Consider the following 23300-nt stretch of genomic DNA (forward strand, 5'->3'; position numbering starts at 1 on the left):
CTTGAATTTTGTTCTAGTAAGGGACACATCCATGAGGAAAATGTAAATTTGATATTTGAACTTTGCAAAGGGCATCAAAGAAAAAGCACAGGGCACCATAGCAATTGCTGCTACAGCATTGTACAGATGTCCCAAATGATATAGATTTTTGTTCTTACCTATATCACAGCGTGTTCCTGTCCACCCAGGCGAACATGTGCAGAAGAAGCCATTGACTCTATCATCGCAAGCTCCATTCACACATGGATTGCTGTTACACTCATTGATTTCTGTCAAATCATATATTGATAAAATATCAATAAAACTGCATTTCAGTAAGAGAAATATTACATAGAATTTGAGGCATTAAATGGTGAGGGATTTTGAAGAAAAAAAAATATTTATAAGAAATTGACTAATTACTAAATTAATATGCATCAAATAATAATTAGAATATATCCTGATTATCATTTAATTATCGATCTTCAGAATATTAACAATAAAATTTCCATGATATCGATAAAATATTGATAAAAACTCAACTGAATATCACTGAAAAAACATGGCTGAGCGATAATCTACTCACCAAACTGACAGGTGCTTCCGGAGTAACCAGAGAGGCAGCTACATTCAAAGCCATTCACACGATCATTACAGAATCCACCGTTCTGACACGGTATACTGCTGCATTCATTTATGTCTGTAAACAAATATAAAAAACAATGATTGAAAGGTCAAGGCAATATAAACTCTTTCATGTGAACACCAGTCGCCAGCAACCAGTTTAAATCCCTTTGAAAATAAATATAAATCCCTAAAAACAAAAACCGTTAAACGAAATATAAGGACTGCAACGCCACACAGGAAAGTGAGACATTTGAGGTGCTTTTAAGAAGCCTGGGTTTTTTTTTTGGGGGGGGGGGGTGGGATTGATTTTATGTGTCCATATGATCAAGTTATCACCAAAATAAATGGTGCATGAAAAGTTAAACTCCACCCGAAATGCAATACACCCATACATTGAGTTCAAAGCCATTGGACACTTTCGGTAAACAGTATTGTGCACAGGCCCACACTTCGTGTATCACAACTTGTATATAAAATAACAAACCTGTGAAAATTTAGGCTCAATCGGTCATCTGAGTCGGGAGAAAATAACGGAAAAACCCACCCTTGTTTCTGCACGTTTCCCCGTGTCATGACGTGTTTAAAATAAATTTGTAATTCTCGATATCGAGAATTATGTTTTCTCAAAAAGTAAAGCATTTCATGGAATAATATTTCAAGAGAAATCTTTCACCATTACCTTCTGTAAACCGTGTAAGTTATTTGTAAATCTGTGAACTTTTTTCTTTTTTTTCTGTTCCGAAAGTGTCCAATTAAAGAGGGGGATTCAAAACATTTCAATCTGAGATTAACTACTCCAGATTTGTTAGCAATATCTTAAGAATACTACCATCTTGAAATTTTCACCGGTAAGTTTTATTATCTGTTTATTTAGGATTAAAACAACCAAAGGCTCGAAAAACCTATGGTACACTTTGCCTTAAAGCAAATTAGGCCAAGATCTGAATAAAGTGACTTTGGCTATCGGCTACATGGCTATGGCTGTTGGCTTTAGCAGCAATGCTGAAGCCAGCTGTAGAAGCCATTTAAAGACCCTGGACACAATTGGTAATTGTCAAAGACCAGTCTTCTCACTTAGTGTATCTCAACATATACATAAAAAACCTTGCCACACAAATTTGTGTGCTTTCACATGCTTGATTTCGAAACCTCAAATTCTAAATCTGAGGTCTCGAAATCAAGTTCGCGGAAAATTATTTCTTTCTCGAAAACTACGTCACTTCAGAGGGAGCCGTTTCTCACAATGTTTTATAATATCAACCTCTCCCCATTACTCGTTACCAAGGAAGGTTTTATGCTAATAATTATTTTGAGTAATTACCAATAGTGTCCACTGCCTTTAATACAGGCAAGGTCTTAGACTCACCTGTTTGGCACTGGGCTCCTGTAAATCCAACAACACAAGTACATGTGTAACTATTGGGGAGGTTGTTGCAAGCGGCTCCGTTTTGACAAGGCGTGCTGTCACACTCATTTATATCTGTCAGGAGATTAAAACAGAACAAATTATGTCTCTATAATTGCAAAGCTTGAATGAACTGAACACAATTTCAACTTTCTAAGTGTGTGAGAATGTATGTAGAGTGTGTAACAATATCTGTGTTCATACCTGCCAAAAGAGGGCGCTGTTTACAGTGTGATTAAAACATGGCTTCTCCATAAATAATTCTCTGCCACGAGTCTCTACTTTAGACATAACCCCAGCTAGGAAGAAGAACCCCGATCTTTAAACAGAGTGATTCATATTTAAACAGTTGGAGTAGTGTAATGGTATCTTTCCTTGTCTTCCACCTCTAGGATCCTGGTTCGATCATCCTGCACTAAAAGGTTTGGTATCGACTTCATGAATTTTCCATAGAATAATAACGTCTGGGGTTTTCCTCCCACTTAAAAATGAAACCGACTTCCTTGTGTTCTCGTCATGCCATGGTATTTGACGGAGGGGTCTCGTCTTTTGGACACCCTTTGATAAATTTGGATTCCCTGTTTTTAACTGTCATTCACATGTAGAATGTACTGTACATGTAAGTGTACAATTTGGAAATTAAGTTTTTTAATTTCCAGCGGATTTGGACACCCTTTAACCAAATCCTGGCGGAAACTTTGCTCCATGGGGGTCTTGGCTAGTATGGTAAATAACTTTGCTTTTTTGAGAATCATTGTCTTCACAACCAGAATGAGTAAGCAAATGAATATATCTATTTTTGTTTTTACCCATATACATGTACATGTACACCGATGTGTATTAGCACTGTACACTCACTCCTTCCCAGAGTCCTGTGAAAAGAAATCACTGCAAATTACTCGGGTGTGATTCGAATCCATGACCCTTGCCATTCTAGAGCTGTCTTACCAACTAGACCACAGAGATTGCGCGGTAGCTAAAATATATGAAGGCTCACTTACCGATCTCACACAAAATACCAGTGAAGCCGCGAGTACAAGTACATACATATCCATTGATCTGATCACTGCAACGGGCACCGTTTAAGCATGGATCGCTGGCACACTCATCCACATCTGATGAAGACAAATAAAGCAAAGTTATAAATTTAAGTTTCACTAAAAGGCTTATCGTGGTCTTGACCTGGTCGAGCAATTTAGAGCAACAAACTCAAGTTTTGGTTGATGAGACAATTAGGGTGTTGGTATGAATCCCGGTCATGAAACTTGTGTCCTTTGAGCAAGACATTTAACTACAATTGCTTCTCATCACCCAGTGGTTAATTGGAACCTGTGAGGGCGAGATGGTTCTTGATTGAGCTTGATGCGCTACATACTTCATTACGGCACAGGCTGTATACTCCCCAGGGAGCTGAGATGGTTTAACCCTTAGTGCAGTAAATTGCCAGTAAGCAACTGGCTAAGTAAACAATTTTGTTTTAAATTACTCTGTCTATGAATTAAGTCAAAAATCCCATGTTTCCCCGCCTTTTTTTTATTTTAATTTGAATATTGTGAATAGACATCAGACATCGCATCAAATTCGCATGAAGTATAAACTGGTCTTAAAGTACGCACAGATTTTTCCACACGGCGAAGTTTTGGCAAGATATCTTGACAATTTTCTGCTCAAACAGTACTTTTGTGAAAAATCTTGCGGGAACTTTTTGTTAACAGATAATTTTTGTATCAAAGTTGACTTACCAAATTGGCAGCGGTTTCCGGTGAGCCCCATGGGGCACTGGCAGTTAAAACTATTCACACCGTCAATGCAAGTACCGCCATTACTACATGGGTTACTGGCACATTCATTTATATCTGTTGGAAGATTATTTGAAAAAAAATAGTACACCGTTTAGTTGTTACATTGTTACAATTGAACCAAGGGGGTCAAGTTGGTCTTTGAAAAGCGTTTGAAACCGTTTGTTAAATATGCCTCAAAATTGCATGGTTTTCCTTATACAACTGAACAACACGGCACGCCATTTTGTGGAGTGAAGTTTTTGACTCCATAAAATGACCGACTGTTTTAGATCGCAAAGTAAAAAGAAAACCACGCAATTTCTTGGCAAGTTTGTGTTGATCATTGCACTCTACTTTTAAACATCTTTTTAACCAGATCAATCTCATAACAACAGGTTTAAACGTTTTTCATGGACCAACTTGACCGATCCAAGGCATGTGTCCCTTTAAAAAGAAACCTCTACAGGGGTCGCATTTGAGGAAAAAACCCACAAGATGTCAAGATGTAATGGACCTGGAAATTGTACAACGGCAGAATCAAAATGAGAAAAAATTGTTTAATGCACATTTAGGCCTTGGGGTTTTGATTTGAACTGAGAAATAATTTAGCCCATTGCTCTTTAAAGGGTGGCTGCAGTTTTTTTTTTTTAATCATTTAAACGATTAAATATGACTTTTTAAACCTGAAATATTTTTTTTATTAAATGTGCAAGTATTTTAAAAACGGTTTTCAAGAGATTAGGGGAACCTTCATTTGCATAAACGTGACGTCATGTCGGTAACCCGAGCCGCCGAGCCCCCTGGCTGTGTGCATAAAGAGACGTGTGCACTGTGTGGCCTGTTACCTAGGCGCGTGTAGTTAGGGAGCAGGCTCTCTATGTGTCTCGATATGTTTGAATTCCCAAAGTGGCGGTAACAATCCACAAAAGGGGGGGGGGGCATGACTTATTTGCTAATTACGCAAGTCAGATATGTCGGGAATAACATTTTATTGATGTTCAATACATACATCAGAAATAAATGACAGCAAAATTAACTGTTTTATTTGAATTCACTGCAGCATCCCTTTAAGGGTTTTACTACATTACTCAACAGAATTGAAAGCTACCAGACTCGGGAAAGCAACTTCACCACTTTCAATAAAATTTTCAGGAAGGGGGCTGCAGTTGAAAAATAAAATCATTTGACACTTACTTAATTGGCACTGATCTCCATTGAAGCCAGGAGCACAGTTACAGGAGTAACTATTCACGGCGTCGGTGCAAATTCCACCGTTCTGGCACGGAGCAGATATACAGTCATCGATGTCTGATGGGAAGGAAGAAGAAACAAGCATGAATTACAGTCGACTCGTGGTTATAACAAGGTCTATTGAACTGGCCAAATTGCCTCTTCATAACAGGAATGTTGCTATAAGTGGAAGTGTAGTGGTCGAGCAGTTAAGAGTAAGTGGTTGGAGTCCCATTCGTGACACTTGTGTCTTTAAGCTAGACACTTAACCATTGCTTCGTCCTTCAAATGGGACATAAAGCCGTTGGTCCCATGTGTTGTGTAATGCATGTAAAAGAACCCAGTGCATTTATCGAAAAGAGAAGGGTTTCGCCCCGGTGTTCCTGGCTGTGGCTGCTGTATACGCCGTAGCACCTTGTAAACCCTTGCTACAGACTTCATCACTTCAATAACTTATCTTTCTGAAAGTTTGTATATACTCAGCGCCTTGAGTACCTTGTTTGGCAGTAACGTGCACTATATAAGACTTTGATATTATTATTATTAAGATTAGCATAACAAAGAAACACAAAGCAGAAAAGAGATTTGGGACTTCAGAATGTACATTTAATAAGCAGAACCTATTCTTAACAGTGCTTTTTTTATAACGAGAACTGACTGTATAAACAACATCCTGTTTGGTTGCTGATTTGTGGAGGCTCGGTTCTGAACTGAACAATAGACTCTTGTTTATGTTTTACTATTTGTAGTTATTTGTGTTTTACATGTGATTTTCTAGAATCTATTAATACCAGTTCAAACTCCCCATCATAATGTGCTTGTCAACCAGCTAATCACAAGGTCTGGTATGGGATTGCCTTTTGCTGAGACAAACCGGTACCTATGGTTCTTCATTCAACGTGCAATATGACATACTGTAACCATATAACTTTCCTATGTTTGTAATAAACTATAAACTAAATTGTCTTGACAACTGGGTCCAATTCTATCCGAGTAGAATTCTGGATAAGCCGAGTCACTCAACTATATAATGCAACAAAATTAAGTATCAGACATGTTGCATAAATACCAGGGCCAAAATTCATAGCACAAAAGCCTGCTTAGCACAGGGAAATCTCGCTTAGCAAAAACAGATTCCGGCTAACATTCCTTTAAGTTAACATTGCTAATAATAATAATAGTAATTAAAATTTATATTGTGCCCCTTACATACAAAATGATCAGAGGCGCAGAACACTTGTAGAAAAGCACAGAGTGGAGAGAAAGACAAAGAAAGAAGACTGGTCACCAGGCCAGTGCCCAAACAAAAGTATGGGGATACGTCTGTCCCGCCAACAGAGAACTAATAGTTACTTATTACATAGGCCTATCTCTGCTGGCATTGGTAATGTTTTGACCTTTTCAGGAGACAGCCGCCTCTAACCCTAACTATGCTAAAATTCTAAACTAACAGGTGACCATAAAAGAAGACATAAAAAGCTAAAAAGCGGTATTAAAAAGGTTTTTATATTACATCTAAAAGAGATGAGTTTCTGTTCGCTACGTAAGTGAAGCGGTAGCGCATTCCAAAGCTTAGGGGCTGCCACAGAAAAAGCCCTATCACCAAATGTAGTCAACATTTTACCAGAAGGATAATCCAAGAAAATACCATTATTCCCTGACCTAAGTTTATAAAAAGATAATTGCGGATGGAAACAGGATCCTGTATATACCTTGTCAACAACAGGATTTTAAAATGAATCCTGTGTGAAACAGGCAGCCAATGGAATTGACGAAGTACAGGTGTGGTGTGATCAAATCGATGTGTGTTCAAAACAATTCTGGCAGCTGCCTTTTGAACCCTTTGTAGTTTAGCTATCTGTGTCTTTGGCAGACCATATAAAAGGCTATTAAAACAATCAAGACGACTGGTCACAAATGCATGAATGAGTTTTCAAAGAGAGTCTTGTGTAAGGAACTGACTATTGCATTTGTTGTTGTGAAGATGAAAAAAGGCTCCAGAGCAAGATTTATTGATGTGGGTGTTCATTGTCAGTTAAGAATCGAAACCAAGACCCAAAGTTACGAACACAGGTTGTAGGAAAGACAGTAGCTTCACCTATCATTATATTGGAAATATTAATTTTCTTCAATTGCTTAAACTCAAGCTTCAGCTTCAATTGCTTCAACTCAAGCCCAAGTTTTTGCCCTGCACATTGAAGACAAACTTCCCTTGCATCAGACATTTGGGAGAAAAACACATTCTCCAACGTAATTCTCCAAAGAGCAAAACTATTCAAGCCATGCATCAAAAATTATTTAAAGAAAAGCCTGAATTGTGAAATGGCAAGACTTACTGAGTTCACACGTGATACCAGTGTACCCTGGACGACAGTTACACACAAATGAATTCAACGCGTCAATACAGGTACCTCCATTCTTGCAGGGACTGCTGAAGCATTCCACAAAATCTGAAGAGACAAAGAAATGAAACATTCAAAAAAGGTCCTACAATCTAAATGGCACGTCATGGCCAAACAGTTAAGAGCACCCGACTCAAGCTCTGGTGTTTCTGATCAGCAGAGTGTGGGTTCACATCCTGGTCGTGACACTTGCGTCCTTAAGCAAGACACTTAACCATTATTGTTTGGTCCTTCAGATGGTACGTAAAACCATTGGTTTCTGCACTTAAAATATCTCAGTTGCACTTATTGAGAAAAGGTTTGCCGGTTGCTTTCCGCCAGTGGCTTCTGAATCCGCTGCTGTACCTTGTAAAGGTGTTTCATTAATGAAGAGCTATGAGCAATGGCCGCTCGATTGGCACCTTCAAATTGACTGATTGTTTGATAAACGGGACAGAGTCTCTCAGAACTAAACAGAGCCAGTTCTTATCAGAATTAAGTTCTACAATGAAAAAAGGCAGTATCTCAAATCGTTGATACAAACTGAAAACCATGATGTTCCTCCACTTTTGCAATGGTTTTAAAAAAACAGATCGCAGCACAAAATTAAAGTTTTTCTCTAAATCCAAATTTCTTGAAACTGCTTTTTTTCTCAACTGTCGAAAAACGCTTAAGAAGGTTGAAGACAGATATGCAAAGATTATGCCTCATGAAGTTAAAACAACCACACACAAAAAATGAGTGTTTTCTTATACTTACTGACGCCACAAACATCTCCGGTCCAGCCAGGCGTGCAGGTGCATTCAAAGCTGTTCACCCTGTCAGTGCAAAGTGCTCCATTACGACATGGGTTACTGGAACACTCATCAATATCTGTAATCAAATTAGAAATCCACATCTTGTTAGCCTTCCGCAATCACTATTTCATTACTGAAATTTGATCTTGCTATTTGTGTTTCCATGTTCTAGTGGCCAAACCATTCCCCTTCTCTCCACCCCACCCCCTTTGACTCCTCACTCATTGTTTACAACTTACTTTCTCTGTGTGTTTTCCCCCCTCAGCTCTTAAAATTCATTTGAGTCAATATGTGACCAACAATGTTCTATATATGGGAACCTACCCAAGCTCTTAACAAAAATCAGACAGAGAAGGATGCGTTTTGCTGGCCACTGCTACAGGAGCAAAGACGAACCAGTGTCCAATATTGTTCTGTGGACCCCTAAGCATGGGAGGAGGAAACCTGGTAGACCGGCACAACTTACACTGACATTCTCAAAATCGACACAAGGCTATTAAGAACAGTTCTTAACATCCACGGGAGTCAACATATGACTAACAAAGTCCTATATAGGAACCTGCCCAAGGTCTTGACAAAATCAGACAGAGAAGGATGCGATTTTCTGGCCACTGCTACAGCAGCAAAGACGAACCAGTGTCCAATATTGTTCTGTGGACCCCTAAGTATGGGAGGAAGAAACCTGGTAGACCGGCACTAACTTATACTGACATTCTCAAAATAGACACAAGGCTATTAAGAACAGCTCTTAACATCCACTGGAGTCTACATCTGACTAACAAAGTCCTATATAGGAACCTGCCCAAGGTCTCAACAAAAATCAGACAGAGAAGGATGCGATTTGCTGGCCACTGCTACAGGAGCAAAGACGAACCAGTGTCCAATATTGTTCTGTGGACCCCTAAGTGTGGGAAGAGGAAACCTGCACTGACGCAGCAGAGTTTGGGTTCGAGTCTTAAAATGGACACGGGTCTGGAATCAGCAGGCTCCAAGTCGGCAATGGGGGGACAGAAAGGCATGGGGCACCATCGTGATTCGAGAACATCCCTGGACTTAAGCAAGTAAGCAAGCGAGCTTTCCCTCTGTATATTTATGTATTTCCACTTGACTGCTTCTGTTCCACTTATTTATCTGTTCATGTTGGTGTGACCCAACATTAGTGCTGGGCGAATAGTGAAATTTTGTTATTCGGATACCACTGGCCAACTATCCGAAATTAACCGGATATTCAAATAGTTTTTTTGCCGCTAGAGGGCGCTGTTCGTTTGTGAATGAGATCTTATGGGCGGATTGATATTAGTTTTAGACAGTGTCACTCGATTCATTCATAAAAATGACCGGATCTAATTTAAAGATGGCGATTTGCTTTTTCTTTTGATCGTGATCGACTCTACGTGAAGGAAAACTTTTGTAATCTTTGAACAAAATACGTCGGAAATGTCATTGTTTTAACTCTTCACGGAGGTGAGCATAGTTAAATACTTAATTTATGCTGTTTTATGCTGTTTAATAGAAGTTTCATAAGGATTCATACAAAACATTCATATCAGTTGTTGCCCGACGTCCGCGGATATTCGGATATTAAAGAATATCCGGTTACTTGGTTGTAATTACAGAACTATCCGGTTTTTTAAATAGGTATTCGCGCCCTATGCGGATATCCGGTTAAGAAAAAAAAAGGCATTCGCGGTTACGGATAGGAAAACCTATTCGCCATTAACCGGATATTCGAATAATTCGCCCAGGCCTACCCAACATAAACATGAAATAACAAATGTGTGGAAGTTCGCTCTCAATTGGTGATACCAGAGTCACAAGAAATTAGCTGGGAAAAGAACACCACACGTTTCTGATGTTTTACAAATTGTAGACAAGTGAGATCAAGTTTTATTAACTTCTCAAAAATTGAGCATTTCAGGCAAAATGTTTTCAACATGATCATGAACATACCAAGTAGGTTGTGAACAACTCGGGAAATGTTGTCAATCTCAACACTGTTGTGCACACCCATCAATCAATCAAACAAAAGTCATCATTAGCGCCCTACTGCATGGCACACAAAATAAACAAATTGTTTACTCAACGACAAAAATAAAGCAATTTAATGGAAGGCTTTTAGCTCACTGATTTCACAGAGTGTTCCGGTGTACCCTGGGGTACATGTACAGTCAAATCTGTTTACTCGGTCGATGCAGAATCCACCGCTTTGACACGGTTGTGAGGCACATTCATTAATATCTGCAAAGAGAAAATAAAAAGGTGAACAAGTAATATTTTATTTATCAGTTTTCTTATCAATGTGGTTGTTATAAACTAAAGCAGGCCTGGCATTACACAAGGGCCACGGAGCCCGCCTCCGTCTTGGACTTGGTGCCTTCAAAAGTTTCCAATTGACTTAAAGATTTTACAAAGTTCCCTTTTCAAAATGAAAATCCATGCCTGACTTGGCACTTTAAATGTGAAAGTTCAACCTATCCAAGATAATTATACTCTATAACATGCAACCCTTTTGAAGATGTCCAAAAGCTATTATTTCATTTACTAGGCAAAGTAGCAAAACTTTATTTATCTCTTTAGTAAAGGAAGAAGAAAAAAAAGGTTTAGCGTCCTGCCTCATTTTTAAGGCAAACGGCTGGACTATTTTTTCAAAATAATTTCTGTTTGCTGTGATTGTCAATATATACTAAAAAGAATTGTTTAAAAGAAATCAATTTAAACAAAAAAAAAAACAAGGAGGGGGCCTCTAAAAAGGATGCAGGCCTAAAAAAAAATTGTTGGCCTAATATACAAACACGCTTCTAAAAGTACTTACTTATCTCACAGGTTAACCCTTCATATCCATCCAGGCAGGCACATGTGAAACTGTTGACGTTGTCCGTGCATGTTCCACCATTCCTACATGGACCACTTCCACACTCATCAATATCTATGGGAAATCATTTAAAACATTCATCAGGCGTGATATTTAACTCATGGAAAAAAGTAGGAACATTTTAGGTACACGGGCTCTAATAGGCCACTAATAAAAGAATTATGATCAGGCGAGGTTTGCGGTACCACCACGTGTAATCTCTTTTATGTCGTGTTTGTCTGAGAAGAACCGGTGCTCGACAACTCAACTTTTCAATCAATCTTTCATCATCTTCAGGGGAAAGTGATTATAATCCAACTATGCAAAGTTTCAGAACCTACTCTAAAGAAATGTGATTTTTTTTCCAAGGTCAACAAAATCGTAAAACAGACTTCAGTACTAAGAATATGCCCGAGTCATGGCAACTGATTACCAAAAGGAAAACTGAGTTATCTGGACGTCTAATAAGCGTGTCTGAAAATTAGCCGGCGAAAAGCTGGTGAATAATAATAATAAAACAGCGTTTATATAGCACATTCTGGATCACAGATCCCTCGATGTACTTTACAATTTAAAAAGGCCATATTTACAAAGTACACTACAGACAAAAATAAAAAGTCGATTGCATACAAAGATTAAAAATACTTACTTAAAAAAGTAAAAACCCATAGTAAAAATACACCATATCTGAAAACCTGACCAGAGAAGTGACAAACTAAGAAATATATCATCTATACAAAAGAATCTTAGTAATCAAACACACCAAAAATGAGCTAGAACACAAACACTATGTACCCACCATTCTGACAGATATCCCCATTGTAGCCAGGGAGGCATAAGCACGTATACGCATTCAGTTCATCTAAGCATGTAGCGCCGTTTAGGCATGGGTTACTACGGCAATCGTCGTCATCTGGAGAAGCGGGAAATATATACTCAAGGGTTAGGAAATCAAATTAAACAAATTCAGCAATGATTTAAAGACACTGGACTCGTTTGGTAATTTGTCAAAGACCAGTAATCTCACTTTGTCTACCCCCACATATGCATAAAAAAACAAATCTGTGAATATTTGGGCTCAATTGGTCATTGAATTTGCATTAAAATAATGAACGAAAAACACGCTTGTTGCATTACTTTGTGTGCTTTACAAGCTTCATCTGAAGCCTTTAATTATTTGAGTGAGAAATTACCTCTTTCTCAAAATCTATGCTACTTCAGAGGGAGCTGTTTCTCACAAGGTTTGATACTATCAAAAGCTCTCCATTGCTTGTTACCAAGTAAGTTTTTATGCTAATCATTTTTTTGAGAAGTCACCAAAAGTGTCCAGTGTAAGCTTGGGCGATATCATGATATTATCGAATATCGCGATATTAATTTGGAAACGATTTCGATATCGGATGGATTTGGTTCTAATCGAAATATTGATATATTGCGATAATCGCGATATATATGGCGATATCGATTAAATATTGCGATGTATTTGCTAGCTGAGACATCTTGCACCCCATAGGTTTGGAGTAAAACCAGAAGAATAGGTCATTAGAACACCTCTCTTATGCTATGACTGTCTCTTCTACAACTTTCACTTGGAGTTTGAAGACTGACGATGTCAAATTTAATTAATCGTGATTATATCGAATATCGCGATATATTGTCGGCGATATATCGTGAATAAAATAAATCGATATCGCCCAAGCTTAGTCCAGTGCCTTTAAGAAAAACAAACAATGAGGCCAAGTTCAGTTGGCATATCAGAGTCAGTCCTACATTTCTCACCAGTCTAATCAAGGTTAAGATTTCATAGTTCTGCTAACCGTAAGCACAGAAAAAGGCATGCTAACCTTTCTGTGCCTACTGTATGAAATATGATAGGCAAAAAAATGTGAATCCATGGCCAATGCGCAAACTGGCCACCTAATTTGCTAACATGTGGAAAATGCTTACCCTAAAAGCAAATTTTATAGTTACTACTTGCCCTGTAAGCGAAAAATGGTGATCTAAGTACAGAATTCAGCAGTAAAGTAGAGCCGTGCAATTGAGCTCAGATATCCAACTCAATAATAGTTTCAGGAGTAAAAAGTTCCAGGACTGTACTTTATCTAAGAATGGAATGTACTTCTGTGAAAAAGTTAGCCGTGCACAAGGCATTCAACACCTATACACCTATATTCAAACTGACCAACTCATAATTTGGTTTTCATTTTTTTTGTATAATTTCCAGGTAAACTTTCTGTTCTGGTTTTGGGTGGGATGAATCAATTGTTTAGAGAGTTCATACTTCCTGCGAATGCGAAACGAATGTTGACGACACATACCGGTATTCGCAACGAATAATTCGCAGCAGTTGAGTTGTACTCTTGCGAATATCGTTCGAAAAAAAGATTTGTGACGTCAAATTCACGTCAAATTTGCATCGCATTCGCAGTCATGAACCGGGCTTTACAGATTGTTTATAATATACAAAAAGTTTGTTGATACTTACTGATGTCGCAGAGTGTACCGACCCAACCCATGGTACACTGGCAGGTGAACATGTTATCTCCATCCGTACAGGCGGCTCCATTCAAACAAGGAGCGCTGCTACATTCATCAACATCTGATAGAAAGATAATTAAAATATTCATTACAGAAACAATACTTGGAGTATTTAAAAAAAAAAGTTAAATTTGCATCAGGGATAAAGAATATATTTATTTTGGTTTTAACCTACACCGATGTGGGTTAGCACTTTATACTTTAGTACTTTCCCCCCGAGTCTGTGAAAAAACTTTTGGTATACAGGTAGTTTGTTTTTAATCGTACACCGATGTGTATTATTTGGTCGTTGACAAAAAACAGTATTCTCAATTGGTGTATCCCAACATATGCATAAAAAAAAAAAATCTCTGAAAATTTTTGCTCAACTGGTCATTGAAGTTGCAAGAAAATATTGAAAGACAAAAAAACACCAATGTTGCACAAATTTGTGTGCTTTCAGTTACATGGGAAAGACTTCAGGCAACTAGCTCTAGGAATATGTCTTCCAACCAAGAGTGTTATGAAAGAAACTGACTTTTAGTTTTTATTTGTGAGACAACCTTAGCCCCAATAACACAAAATAATACTTTGTTGTCGACCAAGAACACAAAGAACAGAAAAAGGAAATCAGATGATCGGCAGAAAATATTCTTTTCTTGCACAACTTTCAACCAATGAGATGCTTTTTTGGCTCCACATGTAATGAAGGCAGGAGGCAGGCCTGAAATTTCCTGGATACATCAAAGGTGATTGCCTCCATGCCCCCTGGTCTTTGCCTTGGTGCCCTTGAATTGCAGGATGGTGCCCTTGAAATGCAGGATGGTGCCCTTGAAATGCAGGATGGTGCCCTTGAAATGCAGGAGGGTGCCTTTTACCATGAAGAAAATGCCTCAATTGGTGCCCATGCCCTTTTGATAACGAAGCATACAGGCCCGAGGAGGAGTTCTAATACGTACTTGTATCACACAGCATCCCGAGGAAACCAGGAGGGCACGTGCATGTGAAGGAGCGCAGTCCATCGATACAAAATGCTCCGTTGAGGCAAGGATCGTTGTAGCAGTCGTTGCCATCTGTACGATTTAAAAACAAAGACATTGGATGAGTCAGGGTTTGCCATTAACCGTTCTAGTACTGGCTAACCGGACCAGGGCCAAATTCCATCGAGCTGCTTAGCATGAAATTTATGCCTTGATAAAAACAGGATAATAATAGTAATCAAAACTTGCTCAAGGACAAAAATGTCACGAGAGGAATTCAAGCCCACAACCCAATGAATCAACTACCAGAACTTGAATTTGATGGTCTGAACCGCTCGACCATGGCACACTACATTACAGGGTATGGGTGATTTTTTTAAGACAAAACACAATGTCCACAGATTTACATTATACTTACAGGGTTAACAGATAATGATAGTAGAAAGCTTCCCTTAAAATATTACTTGCTGAGGTGCTGTAGTTTTTAAAAAATGAGTAAGACAATGTCCTGAAAATAGTTTTTGTCTCAAGTAATATTTGAAGGGAAGCTTTCTACCATCATTATCTTCAAAGCGTGTAAGTTTAATGTAAACCTGTCGACAGTTGTCATACAAAAAGTACCCAAATCCTTTAAGGTCTCTTGATTCAGAAGTGATAAAACAAAAAGGTGAACTTACCGGCGCCATACTCAATCCTGAATCCACTATCTTCTATATTCCTATCAGTGGCAAAGTAAATCCACACGCCACCGGACTGATAAATGGTGGTCCTCGGTAGCTGGGCGGTGAGGTCTCCGGTTAAGGTGCCCACAAACGTGTCGATGGCCTCGTACCCCGCCCCTATGCCCAGGATATCCTTCTCTTCCTCCAACTTAAAGTTTGTGATTGTCAGGGAGATCTCTGTTGCTCCATGGACACGAATGTAGTACACACACTGTTGTCTACTTGTGTAGTTTCCAGGGTAGTTTGGGCTGGTAATGATACCGGTGGGTTCGGTGAAGGTCTGCCCACATCCAGTCGCTGTTAACATAACATAACAATTAAAATTTATAAGGCGCTATTCCATCAAGATCATAACACTCTAGTAAGAAAAACACTATTGTCAAACGAAGTTGCGTATTTTCAGATGCTTGATTTCGGGACCTCAAAATGTAATTCTGAGGTCTCAAAAATCAAATTCAAGTATTTAAGTGAGAAATAAGTTCTTTCTCGAAAACGACGTTACTTCAGAGGGAGCCATTTCTCACAATGCTTCACACTATCAACAGCTCTCCAATAAATCACTTACAAGTAAGTTTTTTATGCTAACAACTATTTTGAGCAATACCAAGTGCCCAGTGGCTTTAAGAAACACAGATAAACAAATGGATTCCCTTTTGGCAGGAGGAAGATTTCTGCCAATAATCGGTCCAGCAACACTGAAAGCTTTTCGACCCAACACTGTTTTCGCACAGAAAACCATCAAGATGATTGGTGTCAAGTGTGGATCAAAGTTTTATCAATGAATATTAATTAACTACTGGTGTCTCTCTGTTGCCTTTATGTAATTTCAGGCCTGTAATAATTTGTTGTTTGAATGGAAACAAAACTAAACTAAGTGCATTAGGTTATGATAGAATACAGCCAGTAGTGTAACTATTATCATGATCTTTGAACTTACTCAATAATACTAATTCACAGTTGAATCCATTGAAGTTAGCCGGACACAAACACGTGTAGAATCCGTAATCTCCATCTAAGCACGTTCCACCATTCTGACACGGCACACTCTGACATTCTGGAAAACATCAATTTTATCAAAAATATTCATTGCACATTATAAAATGAGTGATTAATTGTATCAACAAAAATGCAAAAGTTACAGGAGAACATAATTTGAATAGTTTGTTATTAGACACAAAAACAGGTTTTTAGTATTGTATTCGAACCCCCATAAAATGTCTGAATCATTTAATTGTAACGCTCCTGAGCATTAGTCCATTACAATTGTTGTAATGTTATTCAAGCTGATCTGCCTATTTAGGGTGGCTACAATTTTTACCAACATTTTTAAACAACACTTAAAAATCAACAATTTCAAACACAAGTCAAAACACCAGTTTTATAACAACAGACGTCACCGTTAAATGATCCCTGCACTGTGCAACTACAGCAATGCAAGAATGGGTTAAAATAACAGAGATTCAACGCACTCAAAGAAACAAAAAACGAGGATTAAAACAATGTTTAAAAAAATGTCCTTTCACGAGAGTTTAGTGTGAACATTCATGGAGGATAAATATTATGTTCTTCCTCCATAAGGTTCATCGCGATTCAGAAACGCACTGCATTGTGGGAAGGAATATGGGGCGGTTACTATGCAATTTGTACGACTCGCGCACGCAACGCCTATACCTTTGTGTGGGTTCAACAGCGCCCTCTCTTGATATTTTGCTATTCGCGATAAACCTTATGGTGGTGTGGCCATTTTTATAACAAAACTGGTATAAAATAAGCGCAGGAAAACTTGCTTGGTCAGCAAAAAGTGGTTACTATGTACTACGTAACTAGCCAAACTGTTATGTAATTTACATTGTGAAATGGGACAAACAAGATTATAACCAAATTATTGAGTGTTTTTCCTAGAAAGGAGCTGATCGTCTATTTAGCCCCCCCCCCCCCCCCCCCCCCCAGTACATCAAGAAGACAAATGACGTTGGACTCGGAGTCCTTCGTCTATCACGTCACCGACCCACCAACACCAGAGTTCACAGTCTGTGAAATGAGTGCCCAACACCTGGAACCTTTATCTGTTATCTATATGACCGCTAAGGGTATCCACCATACAGATGAATGATTCCAGAGTAACTTCCCTATAGGACAATTTTGAACAAACTTACTCCAATTCAATCAGTAAATCACACGAAGTAGGTGAAGTTTTTTTTTTGCAGAAAACATGTTTTGCTTGTCGCGGTTATCGCATTAATCTAGCGCCCTCCAGTGGCAGAAACATTGAAAGTATGATTGTCCTCACACTAGACTTGACTCAAGTCCCAATCCCGTGCCATCGCTAGAAAACTGCTCTGGTAGCTATATGGACCTCTCGCACGAGAACGGGACTTGAATCAAGTCTATCCTCACGCAGGTGTCAGGGCATTTGGCATTACTTTTGTGAAAGATTGTTTTTAATCACTTTTTGTCGTGTATATGTTGGCGCTTGCATGTCAGCTAGACGTGACTGCCACAAAAATATAAACAAATAAATAAACAAATAAATTAGCAAAATAAATTAACCGTGCAAGCCCTAGCCCCCGCCCCTAATGTGCATTTTGTTCTGGTAGATAGAAAGTACAAAACTATAACCAATATTGAACTGGGCCAATTAATTAAACAGCTGGTGACGAAGCCTAACAGCTTAGGCTGAAATCACAAATCAAGGACGAATAATTATAGATCCCGTCAGCGCAGCGTAAAAATAATGATAATGATTATGAATACCTAGTCAAATTCATACTTTTTGCCAACTATTTCATTTATATGACTGTTACAACATTATCATTTCAATTGCCAGCATAATCTATGACGAAAATAAACAACCCTCAGATGAAGTTATTATTGTATCAACTGCAGCTGCCGTTTTGTAAAAAGTCTGAAGAGGAGGTAGTCATGGCAACGGCGTCTAATAGCAACTGCACTAACGCTCTAACGATAAAAACACCTGTTGCAGATTGGCATTGCTTGGAGCCTGGAGTGGTAAAACCATTGCTGTTTATAATGATCGTCAAATTATGCAGAATGTTGCTGCTACAGTAAAACACAAAAGTGAATAAAAATTTTTTTTAATGAACCTAAGAATTATGCGCGCTTGTATTGTATCGCTCAGTGACCAGTGTTCTGGAAGAAATTTTAACTGAGTTGTTTTTTATTCTGTGTCTCAAGTTGGGCGCTACAACATAAACGTTTCACTCAATACGTTTGCTTGTAGTGATTCTGATTGCATTAAATTAGCGACATGTAGTCTTCATATGAATTAATTTTATGTCGTCATCCTGATCATAACAACAAAACTTTCAGACGAAAATCAACGAGGTATTTATCAAATAATAATAGGTTCGAGAGGGCGTGCAATTAACCTAAACAATTTGTTGAAGTATGGAATCGATAGAGTAGTTGAACAATCAGCTATCCATATTATTGATAATTATAAATTTGGATAAATAATTGCTTTATAAAAAAAGTTAACAAACCACACGACAAACCTATGAAAGTTTCACAAAATTAATTTTAAATTTGGACGACAGGTTTTAGTCATAAAGAGCTATTATAAGTTATCACACAAGCGCGAGTGGAATACGGAAAAATATAGCGCGTCTGCGTCCCATATCCAACGAGGCCGAAAAGTACCCCAAAAGTGAAAATCTATTTTACGCTACTAGTTGTTTGGCACTTGGTCTGGTTCCATTCCATCGGGCATAATTTTTGTATGGCTGTAAAATCAAAATCATACAACGCTGAGGCTTGAGTGATTTCAAAACCTTGTTGTATAGAACGAACAGTATTTTGATATGTTAATATTCATGAGGGGGGGGGGGGGGTGTAACCGGATGGCACCGGACACCTTTGTCAAAGAGAAGTGTTCCCAGTAAGTGTATCCCAACAATTTATGCGTAAAATGACAAACCTGTGAAAGTTTGACTCAATGCTGGTCATCGAAGCTGCAAGAAAAATGCCCTTGTCGCACAAATTTAATTTGTGTGCTTTTCGATGCCTAATAAAAGTGCAGGCTTTAGGCCTGAAGTCGACGTTTTTTATTCGAGTCTTTCTCAAAAACTACGTTATTTCTCATAATGTTTTATACTATCAACAGCTCTCCATTGCTCGTTACAAAGTAATTTTTATGCTTACAAGTATTATGAGTAATTACCAACAGTGTCCAGTGCCTTTAATGCAAAGGCCAAATCTTTCAAAGAAGGTATGCAAATATTTTTTTGGCAGATCGAGGTGTGGCACTCTACGCGTGAGTCATTTTTGACGGCGGCCCATTTTGTCACTAACCTCTACGTGACCATGAAACAAAATTCCCCAACTATTGTTAACCTATTGTTGTTCCGTTCGCAACCCACACATGTCCCTGTTTCTGAGGGGTCACAAGAAGATACACTTCTGAACAGTTTAGATTCAGATCGGGACGATATTTATTTCCCGGAAATGATCGACAAACAAGTGTGTATGTTCGGCATGGTTAAAACACCCATTTTGTATGCACAGATAAAAATGTGATTTTAGTCTCTCCTTTTGATTTCATTCAGAGATATTTGTTATTTTGATATGTATTAAAATAGCAAACATTTTTAAATTATTAATTTATAAGATATGTTAATTATTTGTTTAATACCATTACATACTACAAAGATGCATGTAAACCGGTAATTAAAGGAAACGTTGCCTTAGATCGGTCGAGTTGGTCTTTGAAAAAGCGTTTGTAACCGTTTGTTATAAAAGCATATGGTTAGAAAGATATTCTAAACGTAGAATATGATGATCCACACAAGCATCTCTCGAAATTGCGTTGTTTTCCTTTTACCTCGTCGACTAACACGGTCGGCGATGTATGGGTGTCAAAATTGACTCCCATAAAATTAATGATCAACCGTGGTAGTTTGCAAAGTACATGTAAAAGGAAAACCACGCAATTTTGAGGCAAATTTGTGTGGATCATTGTATTCTTCTTTTAAATTATCATTCTAACCATATGCATTTTTTAACAAACGGTTTCAAAGGCTTTTCAAAGACCAACTCGACAGATCCAAAGCAACGTGTTCCTTTAAATCAAACGTTGGTGCCGATGGAAAAATAAAAACTGAAAAAAGTTTCGTGGAAGGTGGCAAAATAATTGTCAACTGTGCTACATGGCAAGAGCAAGTGTTGGCCGAAAAGAAGGAAAAAAATATTGATATTGAATTTAAGGTATTGGTGAAACAACGGTTTTCACTACCCGGCCACGACGAAAAATAACACTACATGTTCCTCGACATCATCGACCGACCCTTCCAAACATAAACCGCAGTTTCGAAAAGGCAGAGCACCTTTGACCTTTGAACTTGGCGGGAGAAGAAGCGATCAATAATCGCCTGCACCTGTTACCGACGAAACTGCTACCAGTGTTACGCATACAATGTGCACCCAGCTACCTGTCTTACGCAGAGTACTGTCTAAATGGCATTTATCTGTTTCTGTTGATAGAATTGTCACCCTCAACAACAAAAAATCCCGATTTTAGTTTAAAGACACTGTACACGTTAATAATTGTCAAAAAACAGTGTTCTCACTAACCTGCGTGTATCTCATCATAAGCATAAAACAACAAGCCTATGAAAATTTTGGCTCAATTGGTAATCGAAGTTGCGAGAAGATGATGAAAGAAAAACACCCTTCTTGGACGAATTTGTGTTCTTTCAGATAGGAATAACAACATACATTAGGCTAGAAGTCTTTTAATATTTTAGTGATAAATTACCTCTTTTTCAAAAACTACGTTACTTCAGAGGTAGTAGTTTCCCACAATGTTTTATACTACCACCAGCTCTCCTAATGCTCGTCACCAAGTCAGTTTCTAAGTAAATTTTTGTTTTGAGTATTTACCAAACGTGTACCTTCCCTTCAAGGATTCCCTTTTTTTGATCGATTCATAAAAAACAAACAAAAAACTTTTTTGAAAAGCACTGCGACAGTGGAAACTTGATGTAGGCCTACTGAAAAAAACTACTCTCCCGTCGACATACAACACCCTGCTACTGGTGTTTCGCAAGCAGATGCATCCAGCTACCTGTCTAACGCAGAGTACTGTACCCGTACAATAGTATTATACCCGTAGTACAGAAAAACAAAGCATGTTTATTGTCTGGTAAGGTTCGTATAGTAACAACATTGGGACAAATTCATGATGTTGTCAAAGTTCTCTCCCATCGTACAGTGTTTCAAGTCCCGACTTGATGATAACAATACATTGCAACCTAGGCCCAATTTCATAGAGCTGCTAAGCACAAAAATTTGCTTAACATGAAATTTCTTCCTTAATAATAATAATGATAGCCAGTTTTTATATAGCGCTTTTCACACCCGGAGGGCGTCCCAAAGCGCTTCACATTATTACAAAAATTTGCTTAGCATGAATTTTCTTCCTTGATAAAAACAGGATTACCAACCAAAACTACTGATTTTCAGGATAAGCAAACAACAGCTGAATACCAGTTAACAAGCAATACGTAACATATGGAAATTTGGTTGGTAATCTTGTTTTTATCAAGGAAGAAATGTCATGCTAAGCAAATTTTTGTGCTTAGCAGCTCTATTAAATTGGGCCCTGGTGATACGCGTTCCAAAGCTCACAGCTACCTATGTTACGCATAATGCACATCTAAAAATAACTGTTATTAGCCTACTGCATTAAGAACGAGATGATTTTTTTGTATATTTTGCTTCAAAACGATATCCACTGGTGGTTGGGCTGCGGAAATAATACATGCTCCATTTCTAAATGGCTTTTTTTATAGCTGAAAATGACATCCCTTGCTACACATCAGTCATCTAGCCTCGTTTGCCATGGCAACAACCCAAAACGCAGCACAACGCTAGTTCATAGACTCCAAACTCACCGCGCGTAATTAGGAGCAAAATCGATTTTCCCTTGTATAGTTGGTCTACTATGAGAGAGAACACGTATAGCTTGACATTATGATGTCAGTCAGACGCAATTAATGCGGTCTTTATAATCAAGATGCAGTGTTAAAATGAAAGTTGGTTTTATTGTTGCCTCATTGGTATTTTTGTTAATGTTTTGGGTCTTTACTGTTTGAATTGGTTTACTTGAAAGATACATTCATCTATGTTCAGATGACAAACAAATACATTGCAGTTGTAGCTGATAACAAGACTGAGTCTACCTACCCTATTCACACACATCCGCAGCAGAGTGTTTCTTTTTATTCTGTTAATAATGCTCGAAACGTTAAAACATTTTTTTAAATTTAAATCAATAACCTCTCGGTGGCTTATGGTGCAGCCATTTTGAATGTTTACCAATGATATCAATGTAACCAAACAGAGGCTGGAAGAACAAAACAGTCTGGTTCCTATTTGCAAAATGATTATTACTGATTAGCATTCATTATTGTTATTCGCTATACAAGGAACGTGACCAAGATGGAGACAGCATGATAAAGGCCTATAGGCCTAAGAGTTTGGTTTGCAGGCAAAATAGTGGCCGGGGAATCTCACTATTCCAAGTTTGATAAATGCAGCATCAAAAAAATGTTTATATTCTAACAGTAACACCAATCTTCTTTCGTATCATGCTTGTATAACCACTTTGCTCATCAAACACACAGAGGGTAAAACCTCACCATTGTTCATCCTCGTTGAACAACTTATTGCATCAAGGAATATTTCTCAGTGATAATATTTCCCACTTTTGTATTTATTATTTAACTCATTTTCTTTTATTCTTAAGTCTGGTTCCACAGCCTAATTGATGCTGTGCCTTTAGTAAATTTCTTTTTCAATCTCGTCTTGTATAATTTGCATTTGCTTTGTTCTATAATACTTCAAGTTTACTGTCCTGACAATTGCTTTTGTCTGTGCCCAATACGTATATTTTTCATTCGAACGACCACGATGAAAATGAGTCCTCGACTTTAATGTTTGTGTTTTCCTCGGCAAAGCTTCATTTCTTGTAGGTTTTCTCGCAAGTTTATCATTTTGTGTGTATAAAAATG

General features: G+C 38.1%; 1 protein-coding gene across 1 annotated transcript in view; it reads right to left on the reverse strand.

The window, feature by feature from the left end:
* The window catches only part of LOC139943820 (uncharacterized), a 67526-nt gene that overhangs the window by 40014 nt on the left and 4212 nt on the right, over positions 1-23300 (reverse strand). The window contains exons 2-16 of the mRNA XM_071940646.1: positions 16208-16324; positions 15226-15567; positions 14528-14641; positions 13537-13650; positions 11851-11964; positions 11013-11126; positions 10325-10438; positions 8163-8276; positions 7359-7472; positions 4987-5100; positions 3754-3867; positions 3013-3126; positions 1973-2086; positions 566-679; positions 159-269 (exon numbers count right to left, since the gene is read on the reverse strand). Coding sequence (XP_071796747.1) covers positions 159-269; positions 566-679; positions 1973-2086; positions 3013-3126; positions 3754-3867; positions 4987-5100; positions 7359-7472; positions 8163-8276; positions 10325-10438; positions 11013-11126; positions 11851-11964; positions 13537-13650; positions 14528-14641; positions 15226-15567; positions 16208-16324 — 1938 coding nt within the window. The remainder of the gene's footprint in view (positions 1-158; positions 270-565; positions 680-1972; positions 2087-3012; positions 3127-3753; positions 3868-4986; positions 5101-7358; positions 7473-8162; positions 8277-10324; positions 10439-11012; positions 11127-11850; positions 11965-13536; positions 13651-14527; positions 14642-15225; positions 15568-16207; positions 16325-23300) is intronic.

Source organism: Asterias amurensis, chromosome 11, assembly GCF_032118995.1.
Source record: "Asterias amurensis chromosome 11, ASM3211899v1".
Classification (NCBI taxonomy): Eukaryota; Metazoa; Echinodermata; class Asteroidea; order Forcipulatida; family Asteriidae; genus Asterias; species Asterias amurensis.